Here is a 13,056-nt window from a genome sequence, read left to right as displayed (position 1 = left end):
CCGGAAGGGGCAGGACTTGGCCTCTCTATATGTTACTGCCATGATTCTCTGGAGCTCAGCAGCTAATTTCAACTTGAATCATATTCATATATATTCATCGTCTGGAGGTCCAACAGGGAACGCTGTGTAAATAATGACTGAAAAGAGAACAACCACGCTAACAAAAAAAAGATATGTGCAACCCCTGTTGTAGCATAGATAGATATAGATGGGCTTGGGCAATATGATGATATAAACAGAGAGACAATAGAGATTTTGTTTTTTTATACAGCTTCTATCGAGGTAGCTAATTCTATAATATCTCTGGGTATGTATTGGATTTACATTTTTTCTTCATCAACATGAAGAAATGGATTTGTCAGATATTTAATTCACTGGACTAAACAAACAGAGTGCTACAGGAATGAGTCCTAAAACCTGGAAATGAGTTCACATTTTCGCTTAAGTTAGAAATTACGTTCAAACGGCTTTGAACTTAGCTGGTGCAACCCGGTGCTGGCTTTCTCGTCAAAGACAAATCATAACCACTATTGCTCTTATGACAACATTGCACTCCTACCTGTCAAGTTTTGCTTGAAGAAAATGAAAAAATATTTTTGTATTTTGGAACTTGCTGCCGTAGCCATCGTGTGTCCACAGTCGTGATGCAGCTTCGACAATCAGGATCACTGCAAGACAGGCGCATAATATTATGTAAATATGTAGAAACCCCCCCACCCCACCATGAACTTCTGTACCAGTTCAGTCGTGTCTGTCTTGTGCTTTTCCTCTGGTCACACTTTTTTATCACCATATATCAAAAACTGTATTTTCACCTTGTACATGTACTTAGATTGTACTCTATGTTCCCAGAAAAGATTGTCATAATATATGATTGGATGGTTGATTTCTTGTGATCACTTTTAACAATGATGTATAAACAGCTGGGGCTGACCCGAATGCTTCAAAGCTTTGACCGTTGCCATGGTATTTGACCTTTTTATATATATAAGTATGTAATAATAAAGTATCAATCCCAAAATAGCCCAGGAAATAAGGAATAATTCCACAACATTCTTCATTATTCTCAGACGGATATCACTGTTTGTTGTGTGTAGAGGTGCGTTCGTGCACAGTAGTGCGGCAGCGGCACTGAAACGGGGGAGATGAAGACAGACAGACGAACATGTCGGCCTGCTGTGCTGCGCTAAACCTTTGAACATTTCTCACCGAAGCTTTGAAGCCCAAACAATGGTATTCGGGACAGCCCTAATAAACAAGTAGCAATCTGGGTGAAAGGACTTCTGGGTATTCCGTCAATTATCAAAAATTATCTCGTGTGTTCATCAACTATGCAGTTAGTGGATGATCATTGTTTTTGTTGTATGTTTATACATATATCAATTCTCTCTGGTTTATTAAATAAAGCAAAAATATTGTACAGATAATACATTGGCATTTTTAATTGTGGTTTGTAATAGTGGACAGTGAAGTCCTTTTTATGTTATGGTATGACTTTTTTTTTTTTCATGACATTTTTCGACATACTATACTATGACTTTTTTTGATGACATTTTTCGCAACATACTATGACTTTTTTCCATACATTTTTTTTCACATACTATACTATGACTTTTTTTCACGAAATTTTCCGACACACTATACTATGACTTTTTTTTCATGAAATTTTTCGACATGACTTTTTTTTCATGAAAAATTTCAACATGACTTTTTTCATGAACTTTTTCGACATGACTTTTTTCATGAAAAGTTTCGACATTACTTTTTTTTCATGAAATTTTTCGACATGACTTTTTTTCATGACATTTTTCGACATACTATACTGACTTTTTTTTGTGAAATTTTTCGACATGACTTTTTTTCATGAAATTTTTCGACATGACTTTTTCATGAAAAGTTTCGACAATTTTTTTTTATGAAATTTTTCGACATGACTGTTTTTTCATGAAATTTTTCGACATGACTTTTTTCATGAAATTTTTCAACATTACTTTTTTTCATGAAATTTTTCGACATGACTTTTTTTCATGAAAAGTTTCGACGTCTTTTTTTCATGAAGTTTCAACGTCTTTTTTTCATGAAATTTTTTCGATATACTATACGACTTTTTTTGTGAAATTTTTCAACATTACTTTTTTTCATGAAATTTTTCGACGTCATTTTTTCATGAAGTTTCGACATGACTTTTTTTCATGAAAAGTTTCGACTACTTTTTTTTCATGAAAAGTTTCGACATGACTTTTTTCATGAAGTTTCGACATGTCTTTTTTCATGAAATTTTTTCGACATACTATACGACTTTTTTTGTGAAATTTTTCAACCTGACTTAATCGACATGACTTTTTTTTCATGAAAAGTTTCGACATGACTTTTTTCATGAAATTTTTCGACACTATACGACTTTTTTTGTGAAATTTTTCAACATGACTTTTTTTCATGAAATTTTTCTGTTTTCATGAAAAGTTTCAACATGACTTTTTTTCATGACATTATTCGACATACTATACCATGACTTTATTCCATGACATTTATGGTATGAATTCTTTTCATGAAATTTTTTGACATACTATGACTTTTTTGCATGAAATTTTCGACATACTATACTATGACTTTTTTTTCCATACATTTTTTTCACATACTATACTATGACTTCTTTTCACAAAATTTTACGCGACATACTATGACTTTTTTTCATGAAATTTTTCGACATACTTTAGTATGACTTTTTTTCGGTTATAATAATCATCTGCTTATGATGATCAATTTGACCCAGACAGACATGATCACTGTAAGTGGTTTCCAGTGCACTATACTGTCAATTGAAATTTTGACATAATAAAGTAGGACTCTTTTCATGGCATTTTTCCGACATACTATGAGATTATAATTTTTTTTTTTTACCTTTTATATATCATACTAATTATATGACTTTTGTATGATTTTTTATGACTTTTTATGACCTACAATGCTACAACTTTTTTATGACATGACAGGCAACATTTAAAACAAAACAAAAAAATGCTCTGAGTAAACAGAATTAAGACAATCAGTGTTTACTACCAGAAAATTAAGAGCACAAATCCACCGTTTGATGTTATAAATAAGCATTATATTATTACATTTTGTACATACACATCATCCTGCTAAATCTACAGTGTTTCAACAGTCTGCTCACAATCTACTCCAAAAAAAAATAGCATCTAAAAAAATATGAACATACAATTTTTCGTATAAAACTGCCATAATTTTGTACGGTTCGCTTTATAAAGATTACATCACAAATTTTAACCAGTGTTTTTTCTTGGAAAAATAAACTTTTTTTTAAAGAGTTCAGTAACATAAACATAGATCAAGCATGCTTTGTTTGCAGGGTCAAGTTAGACAAAATTAAATTTCAACAGTTCATTAAATGACATGTAAATGATGAGGATAATGTACACATTTTAATTTAAAAAATCTGATAAAAGCTAAGCTGGGACTTGTTTACAGTTATTATTATACTGTGTTTGGAAGTAAGAAAAATAGTGATTTTTCATCTTACTTGGCTTCAACCTGTTATTATCCAATGAAATCACTGGAATATGTTCGCTGGCTTCAATAGTGGCTGAGGGATATTTAAACTATCTTACCTGTTTACTGCCACTGCTACAGTATGTATGCTGCTTTACCCCTCCACAAGTGTCAAGACACTCGATGTAATGGCACTCCTTAAGGAGAGATCTCCAAGAGGCTGCAGATCTTTGCATTATCAAACTAAAACATCAGCATTTCCGTTCACATGTGGTTTTTCCTGATTTAAATGGGTAGTTTTGTTTGTGAAATAAATATAATCTGTTCTAAGATCAAATATCAACAAATAGAAGTACAATTTCTGCACTTTAGACTTTTCTTTTTTTTAGAAGTCAATCACTGTTTTACATGTTCGTTCACGTGTTTCAGTGGGACAAAAAGGTGGCTTTGTGTTTCTCAGTATGTTCTCAGTCTTTTTTTTTTATCTCAGGTGGGCGGTGGGCCATTGGTGTAGCGTAACATGGGGTAAAAGGACCGAGCAAAGTTGTTGGCCCCAGTACAGCCGGGGTCGCCCTCTGATTGGGGAATTAGACAGGGGAGGAGCAGGAGGAACAGGAGCAGGAGATGGAGGGGGAAGGCAGCACGAAGGACCCGGTAGAAGAAGGAACGAGGCGGGGACGAGTCCCTCTTCTCTCTGAACGACACACAAGACACCGAAGTAAAGTTTATTACAGGAATACAGAAAAAACACACATTATTTAATGATAAGAACATAACTCAACAAGCAATCCAGAGAACTTTTCATCTACAAATCACGATTCAAAACAACATTGAATAGCATTGTATTAAATACTGATGTCTTTTTTTTTACCTTTGAGTAGAGGAACCTTTCTTTGGATCTGCAGAGGCGCTTTGGCCTTGGGCGCCTGATGCAGACTCACAATCCTGAATTAAAGACAAAGAAATGTTAAAGTTTCACCATCTCTTATTTAAAACACACACAAGTTCTTAAAAAGTCTTTTAAAAAGTCAGTTTTCAATATGTACATTTGCCCAAAGAGGTTGTATGCTTAAGTTTGTATGAATTTAATCATTGTAAAGACGCGTAGTGGGATTCTACGTGGTTTATTTTCGAATCCTCCCAGATTTGACGTAATCTGAAAAATGACTACTGCTTGATGACGTTACACAGAGGTCCATTTACACCGGAGTGTTAAACTACTGAGCTAATGGGGAAATACAAGTTTTCCATTGGTCTGCAGGCCGCATGTTGAGAAACTATGTACTATACTATGACTTTTTTAAGGCATACTATAGGGATCAAGATGTTTCTAGCTCTCATGTATTACTGATATTACTCTTTGTAATAAACCTTGCATTAGGTTAGTCACTGTCTTTATTCATTCTCTTGTGATTGTTCCAACCATGTCTATCTGAATATGGTTGGTGGTCCAAGAAGTCACCACAAACCAAGACTGTTTAGTTGTGCCTGTTTTAGTTGATACAATCAATGTATAGTAAGTGTAAGTGGCGATGAGGTCTTAAAATCTATGAAAAGGGTCTTAAAAATGTATTTAATATAACTTGAGAATCTCTGCATATACGCTGTGGTAACAATATTGTATATAAGTCTATAAAATACTTAAATCACAAACAAAACGTTATGGTTAAACTCTCACCAGACGCTGCTGCAGGGTGCCGAGGTCCTGGTCCACATGCCTCAGCAGCGACTCCAGTTTGCTGCCCGTCACATGGAGCTTCTCCTGGGCCTCGACGCTCTCCTCAGCCTCGTCCTCCGGCTGCAGCTGAGACCACAGAGCCTGGAGGGAGGCCTGCTGAGTCTGCCTGCCCTGCAGCTCCTCCTGCAGATCCTGCAAACCACAACAAACATAAGAGGTGGTTGACGGTGCGGTCTAGCAGCAGGGAAGTGAACGCTCGACAAAAACACGATGATCTGCGTACTGTAAGCGTGCCGCGGTGTTGTTGCAGGGCTTGGACAGGTGTGTCTGGGTCATTGATGTCCACTGCGTAGCGTCTGCTCTCTGCATGGGCCAGCCACAGCAGCAGGGAATGGATGGTTTCATGGAACTCCTGTGTGGAGAAGGTGAAGTATTTAGATCTTTTACTTAAATCAACATTATGCAAGACAAGTTTCAGAGTGGTACACCACTATAAATACAAATTGCACCGAGACCCTCCTCATTACAAGTCAGTGTACAATCAAAACGAAGCGTATAACATCGTATAACAGTCTATTATGAACACTTTCTTCTCACCTGGCAGCGCATCAGCGTCTTCTTCAGATCGGTGTCCCACTGCTCGACGCCCGTACACGCTCGGCTCCAGTCTCGGTTCATACCGGCCACTCTCTCCTGTAGTTCTGCATCCCCCTGAGCTCGCAGGTTGACGGACAGCATGATGGACTTGTAGCGAGTAAACACCTTCTGCATCTCCTGCAAGAGAACATCCATGAATATAAAAACTCAAAAGCTGAATCATCAGATCTGTTTTATAGTATTTCATCTTAAAGTTCACCTTTAGTTTTTTGGCTCTGGCTTCCATGTCCTCAATACTGGCCGCTGGATCGGACTGCCGGAGGCGCTCTAGCTCCGGGGTCACGTTTTCCAACCAGGAAGTGATGTCGTCGAGGTCAGATGTGAGATCTCGGGGCTCCGGAGGGCCGGCGCGCAGGTCGCTCCTGGACTGAGCCTGGTGCAGCTCCCAGCGTTCAATCACACCTGTGAGAACACAAACATTCACTAATGTAGAAGTTTTTTTGTCACAAGGTGCTTTGAGAAACTCACCATTATTAAATATGTAAGAGATAATGTAAATGTAAATGAACCCTGCTTTGTGTCTGAATGCCGCATCGCCATGAAGGGGTTTATTTCACAACAATAACCGGCTCGCTTGGCACGTTATCTGGAATTTCGTTTAAACTTTAAATGCATTTTCCAGCTGTTTCAGGCATCCATTGCTCTCTATTCTTTTAACCGGCCCATTAGTAATCTGCAAATTTATTGCCACTCTGTTGAAAATGTTTGGTTGTGCAATCCATCACAGTGAACATCAAGCCTTTAATCACAGCATGTCTCTCACCTGACTGTTTGTCTGAGGCAGTGAGTCCCGTCAGACCGAGCTCCTCCGGCTGCTCCTCATCATCCAGGATCAGCGAGACTCTTTTAAGGTTCTCGATGCTGCCGCTGCACTGAGACATGAGACGCAGCTGCAGACGCAACAAACACACTTTCAGTATTGACAGCTGGAGCTGCAAACAGGCTGCACACACTGTATGAAGCATCTACTCATGTTTCAGTTATTGTTTTCTGTCCATATCCCCCCCCCCCGGTTAACTGGTGTTGGTTTACTTGTACCCACTGGGGCGATAGTGTTGAAACGTACATAGCCCTGCTTTAGAGGGGTGCTGGTGAGGGCGGGTGGAGCCTCAGTGTGGCCCTTTGAGTCCAGTTGTGTTCCTGCGTCTCCTTGTGATCGCCACCTTGGAGACTCGGCCACAGAGCGGCTTGAAACTGAAACACAAAAACAAAAAAACGAGAGTTAAACCGACATTAATGTACAACACCCTCGGCTATAACAAAACTAATAGTATTTCGTAGAAAACTTCTAATCTGGGTGTACTGTATCTTTTAAATTTGTTGACAGATAATTACTTGGTCAGTGAGACAGATTGTTATACGCAGGTCATCAGACTCTCAGGTACTGAATGTTCCCTTGTGGGAGTTTTTGGTTTTGGCAAAACATATTACACATATCAGCTCTCTATTGAGTGATTAAAAACATCAGGATCAAAACTGTGACGGCATGTGGAACAATTTACTATTGTCAACTCAATTAATGCCTCTGACGGAAACATGCAGACACTGGAAGAACATTTACGGTGATAAGTGATGAAAACTTCCAAGTTGCAAAACTTGGTAAAGATGCCACCCAAGCATAAATCACCCACTCCAGGAAACTGAAGAGCCTGTTATCTGTGTGGACATTATAATGTCATCACATGTTTGAGCAGGAGAGAGAGAGCAGCCGGAAACCAGTTCACACCAGTCCTTTAACAATTAAGGCGACAAGTTTTAAAGATGCTACTTATATGTTATGATACCTTTGTAAATTACTGTGAATTATGGCTGTCAATTGATTAAAATATTGAATTACGATTAATCATATGATTGTCCATATTTCATGGAAAACTGCAGCCCAACAGGCAACAACAGCTGTCAGTGTGTCAGTGTGCTGACTTGACTATGACTTGCCCCAAACTGCATGTGATTATCATAAAGTGGGCATGTCTGTAAAGGGGAGACTCGTTGGTACCCATAGAACCCATTTTCATTCACACATCTGGAGGTCAGAGGTCAAGGGACCCCTTTGAAAATAGCCATGACAGTTTTTCCTCGACAAAATTTTGCCTACATTTGGAGAGTTATTTATCCTCTTTGGCGACTGTCTTCACTCTCAATTTAAAACTGAGCCCGCTACAATCTTAAAATCGCAAGTCGTGTTAAAGAAACTTTGACAGCCCTATTGTGAATACATTATGATGAAACCCTTGCTGTTCTGTGCAGTAAAACAATAAATCAGATCTCCCCCAAAATGCCGCCTGAGACGGTGTAAAAGGTCAGTGGAAGGTCAAAGAAGGTCTTGTTTATTTAGGGTTATTGTAGATGTATCTAGAAATGAATGGAGGAGTGAAGTGGACGAACAGAAAGGTGGTAAAACAAAGTGAGGAAGGAGTTTAATGAGGTGGATAAAATGATGAAGAAAGTGTGGAAAGAAAAAGGGAGGAAGATAAAAGACAGGATGTTGGAGGAGGATAAAAGGGGTTCAAATTAACACAACTGGTGGGGAAAGACCCATGCAAAGAAACATGTAAATTCTGCAGGTGTGGAAAAATAAATGAGAGAGATCCATCCTCGTAAAGGTTGAAAAATATCCAATGACATATAATTTATGCAGCCACTGTATAAATCATAAAACCAGCTGGCGACAAGTTTAACCAAAATCAGACCAGTGTAAGTACAGAGCCACTTAAAGTCCTATTTTACAAGAAAATATAAGACCCCAAAATAATAAAATAAAATATATCTTACCAGTGCTTTGAAAGCTTTTTGTATATCCTACCCATTAGCCAGTTAGTGCCCTTTTACACCACACTGAGTCTAAAATGAAGAATACCCGCTAAACAAAAATGTGGCGGAGAAGGAAAAAGGTAGAAAGTGTTTGCGTTGGCATTGAAGGATTTTCCAAACCACCGCTATAGGAAGTATCAGGAGCAGCAGCAACAACAGCATGACAAGCAAATATATGTACACAGAGTGATACATGAGCTGCTGGAAGATGTTTGTTGGAAACTTCTTTCACCGTGAAGAGCTGTGAGTGGATTTATTAAGCAGAAAGGTGAAGATTTTCTTTTTGCCTACCCGGTGAGGAGGCTCGTAGGGCCTCCGGGGCTTCGACAAACTCCTCCTGGCTCTCAGTCATCTCGCCCTCTGAGAGGAGAGAGGGGTCAGACGAGAGGAGTATGGATGTCTGGGATTGAGTGTATGTGTGTCTGAAATGGATGTTACATTTTGGCATTTCTTTTTAGCTTTAAAGGGATAAGGATGCTTTGATGTGGGGTTGTATGAGGTACTTATCCATAGTCAGTGTATTGCATGCTCTAAGTTTGGAGAAACAGACAGAGTACCAGCACGGGAGCAAAGCAATGTACTGCTGTAGACGGGGCCGACAGAAAAACGTATCAATATCAGTTTAAGTGTACGCTTTATTTATAATATATACTTTTATTAATATATATAAAATATTTATTTTATAATATTACATTGCCATCAGAAAGCCCTTTCCGACGTGGACCTGAAGCCGTTATATCCATCTATGCTCCCTTCAAAGCCACCAGACTCCATTGACAAAAACAGTCATTTTACCTCAGTTAACACGGAAGTTGCTGGTAAAATTGCTGTTTTTGTCAATGGAGTCTGGTGGCTTTGAAGAGAGAATAGATGGATAAGACGGCTTCAGTTCCTCGTATGAAAGGGCTGTCTGACGACAAGGTAAAGCGGTGATAATATTCTAAATATAGCAAACACTTAAACTGATATTGATGTTTTTAGGTGGCTAAAATATGTTTTGCTGCCGGTCCCGTCCGCAGCAGCACATCGCTTTGCTTTTGTGCAGTAATTCCTGTCTGTTTTTCTCCAAACTGGAGGCATAACAGGTAATACACTGACTATGTTTAAGTACCTCATATAACCCCACTTCAAAAGATGGAAACTATCCCTTTAACATCTTAAAGAAATCCCATTAAATCAGATGTTTATCTTTTTGCTACCAGCAGAACTGAAGAAATCCTTTTCCACCGCAGGAGCTTTTCCAGTAATCCAGGAACATTTTTAGGGATTCAAAAGCTTTACTTGCATTGCAACTGGAGAAACTAAATCTAAATTTCATGCCAAGGTTCCTGGGTGTCATGTAATCCCTGGCTTTCTGGTGTTTCCAGTCTCCCTTTTGTCTCCTTTGCAACAACCATTCAAACATCACAGTTGTGAATCCTTGCTGTTTCATAAATCTATATGTTTTCCTGTAGATCTACCTGATAGTGCACTGAAGTAAGTTCTGTCATCCTCATCTTCTTCCTCCTCCTCATCATCATCATCCTCATGTGACGACGACCCTCCTACGTCTCCGGTGTGGTCCCACTCCAGCGGCAGGGATTCCACGCTCACCGGGGTCTCCCGCCCCGAGCGCTCAAGCGCAGAGGCCAGCAGGTGGGTGGGTGTCGCCGGGAGGCTTCCTAGGCTCCGTCCCAGCCACGGTCGGCCAATCAGCTCCAAGCTCGGCTCCAGGGAAAAGGTGGTACCAGAGAGCTCTGGCTCTTCTTTGATCAGCTAAGGGGAAGAAATAATAAGTATTCAGCCAGATGTGTGAACAGTACAGTTATATTAACTCCCCCAAATAATCTTGAAAAACATTGCATAAATCACGTTATGAACGGAAGAATGGATGCAGTGTATGTGTGCGTTCTCCAGCTCACCGGGGGCTGGCTGAGGCGCTGGTGGAAACGGACTAGTCTGCTGAAAACCTCCTGGCAGTACGAGTGCAGATCCTCCAGCTCGTGCTCTATCAGGGCCGCATCCTGCGGTGAGCTCTTCTGGATCAGACCCTCTCCAAACACTATCAGCCCGTCAATGCGCTCTGTGTTCAGGGTGATCTCCTTCTGGAAACTCTGCAGGAAAGAGGATTGGATGGTTGGATGAACAGAGATGGTAAATGTACTATGACCCATAGTTTAAAAACTGTAGCTCAAACTTCTAATGGCTGCAAGATGTAAGCACCAAGAGAACTGGCTGGAGAAATATTGTTTTCCATACGACATTTTGGTCGTAGATCATTTCTCCTCGAAAAGACATAAAGAAGCTTAAAATCAGAAAAATTAAAAATGAACTGAGGAGAGCTTTTTTCTCACACATTGAGCGTGACTAGCAGTTTGTGCCTTGTGCGATCGCTACAAGTGTCTGTGTGTGTTACAGTATGTCCTCACATTGAGCTGCTGGATCTTGTGATGGACGTCGCTCTCTGAGAAGTGTTCCACGTTGGTGAGCTGCAGGTCCAGCTCGGTTAGCCAGACCACCATGCTCTCCCTGGTGCCTTCAAAATCCTCCCTCTGACTTGTGAAATACTGAGAGAAAGGTGAAGAAGTAGAGAGAGAAAAGACAGTATGATTTTTGGACATACATAACAGCAGAGTGATGACAGGAAAAATAACGTAAATTGTGGAAACTATATGGTTCCTGGTCAGCGCCCTTCATGCCCTCTGTCCTCTGTAATGTACCTTGAGTCTGCGGAGGATGGCAGCCACTCTGCGGTGCAGGGCGTCCCAGCGCCGGTTGCCTTCGTGGACCATGGCTTTGAGCTGGCTGGCTCGGTCAGTGCGGTTCTCTCTGGCCAGGCGGCGGTACTGGTTGTTGACCAGTTCCAGCTGGGTCAGCCGCTCATGAACCTGCCTTTGGAAACCCTAAAAAGAACAAAGGAAGATGGGATGAACCATGTTACAGAGTAACAAAATGGGATTACTGCTCCAAATATTATAACAAGTCTTGTGAACACATTGCTTTTGTTTATTCCATTTGCCTGTTTTTCTTCTAGTTGTGTGTGACTCACCCTCCTCCTTCTCATGTCAAATGGAGCTGACACGACAGGTAGATTAAAATATGAGTTGGTCGACCATAATTATTCCGTATCAATTTTGAAAATCAATTAATCAGTTAAGTAATTTTAAAGAAAGAGAAGCTAAAATAATGGGGAATATTTGCTTAGTCTTCTTAAGTGGGTAATAAATCAAGCTCTTGGCAGTGGAAAATGGTGTCCTGACACTTTGAGGACAGTTTTGGTCTTGCAATAGAAGTCCGTCAAGTCAACAGTTCAAGATTCATGAATTCATCCATCCATCCATCCATCTTCAACCGCTTATCCGGGATCGGGTCGCGGGGGCAACAGCTCCAGCAGGGGACCCCAAACTTCCCTTTCCCGGGCCACATTAACCAGCTCTGACTGGGGGATCCCGAGGCGTTCCCAGGCCAGAGTAGAGATATAATCTCTCCATCTAGTCCTGGGTCTTCCCCGTGGTCTCCTCCCAGCTGGTCGTGCCTGGAACACCTCCCAAGGGAGGCGCCCAGGAGGCATCCGTGCTAGATGCCCGAACCACCTCAACTGGCTCCTTTCGACGCAAAGGAGCAAGGACTCTACTCCGAGTCCCTCACGGATGACTGAGCTTCTTACCCTATCTCTAAGGGAGACGCCAGCCACCCTCCTGAGGAAACCCATTTCGGCCGCTTGCACCCGCGACCTCGTTCTTTCGGTCATGACCCAACCCTCATGACCATAGGTGAGAGTAGGAACGAAGATTGAACGGTAGATCGAGAGCTTTGCCTTCCGGCTCAGCTCTCTTTTCGTCACAACGGTGCGGTAAAGCGAATGCAATACCGCCCCTGCTGCTCCGATTCTCCGACCAATCTCACGTTCCATCGTCCCCTCACTCGCGAACAAGACCCCGAGATACTTAAACTCCTTCACTTGGGGTAAGGACTCATTCCCTACCCGGAGTAGGCAAACCACCGGTTTCCTGCTGAGAACCATGGCCTCAGATTTAGAGGTGCTGATTCTCATCCCGACTGCGTCACACTCGGCTGCGAACCGATCCAGTGAGTGCTGGAGGTCGCAGACCGATGATGCCAACAGGACCACATCATCTGCAAAAAGCAGCGATGAGATCCTCAGCACACCGATCTGCAAACCCTCCTCCACCCGACTACGCCTCGATATCCTGTCCATGAATATCACGAACAGGATTGGTGACAAAGCGCAGCCCTGGCGGAGGCCAACCCCCACCGGAAACGAGTCCGACTTATTGCCGAGGATCCGAACACAGCTCTCGCTTTGGGCGTACAGGGATTGGATGGCCCTGAGAAGTGCCCCCCTCACCCCATACTCCCGCAGCACCCCCCACAGTATCTCCCGGGGGACCCGGTCATAT

General features: G+C 41.3%; 1 protein-coding gene across 3 annotated transcripts in view; it reads right to left on the bottom strand.

Moving 5' to 3' along the window:
* Positions 1–3,037: 3,037 nt before the first annotated feature.
* syne2a (spectrin repeat containing, nuclear envelope 2a) overlaps positions 3,038–13,056 on the bottom strand; it is a 90,080-nt gene continuing 80,061 nt past the window's right edge. For 2 of the 3 annotated variants that reach the window (XM_074614846.1, XM_074614847.1), the window contains exons 100-112: positions 11,356–11,538; positions 11,065–11,202; positions 10,558–10,749; positions 10,117–10,411; positions 8,948–9,016; positions 6,912–7,039; positions 6,609–6,735; positions 6,045–6,247; positions 5,786–5,962; positions 5,472–5,600; positions 5,189–5,380; positions 4,382–4,455; positions 3,038–4,204 (exon numbers count right to left, since the gene is read on the bottom strand). In XM_074614846.1, the coding sequence (XP_074470947.1) occupies positions 3,997–4,204; positions 4,382–4,455; positions 5,189–5,380; positions 5,472–5,600; positions 5,786–5,962; positions 6,045–6,247; positions 6,609–6,735; positions 6,912–7,039; positions 8,948–9,016; positions 10,117–10,411; positions 10,558–10,749; positions 11,065–11,202; positions 11,356–11,538 (2,115 nt within the window). In that variant the 3' untranslated portion in view covers positions 3,038–3,996. The remainder of the gene's footprint in view (positions 4,205–4,381; positions 4,456–5,188; positions 5,381–5,471; positions 5,601–5,785; positions 5,963–6,044; positions 6,248–6,608; positions 6,736–6,911; positions 7,040–8,947; positions 9,017–10,116; positions 10,412–10,557; positions 10,750–11,064; positions 11,203–11,355; positions 11,539–13,056) is intronic. The other variant, XM_074614848.1, reaches the window with a different exon arrangement.

The sequence above is a fragment of the Sebastes fasciatus genome, chromosome 18 (assembly GCF_043250625.1).
Source record: "Sebastes fasciatus isolate fSebFas1 chromosome 18, fSebFas1.pri, whole genome shotgun sequence".
Lineage (NCBI taxonomy): Eukaryota > Metazoa > Chordata > Actinopteri > Perciformes > Sebastidae > Sebastes > Sebastes fasciatus.
This window is presented reverse-complemented; position numbering and strand designations above follow the sequence as displayed.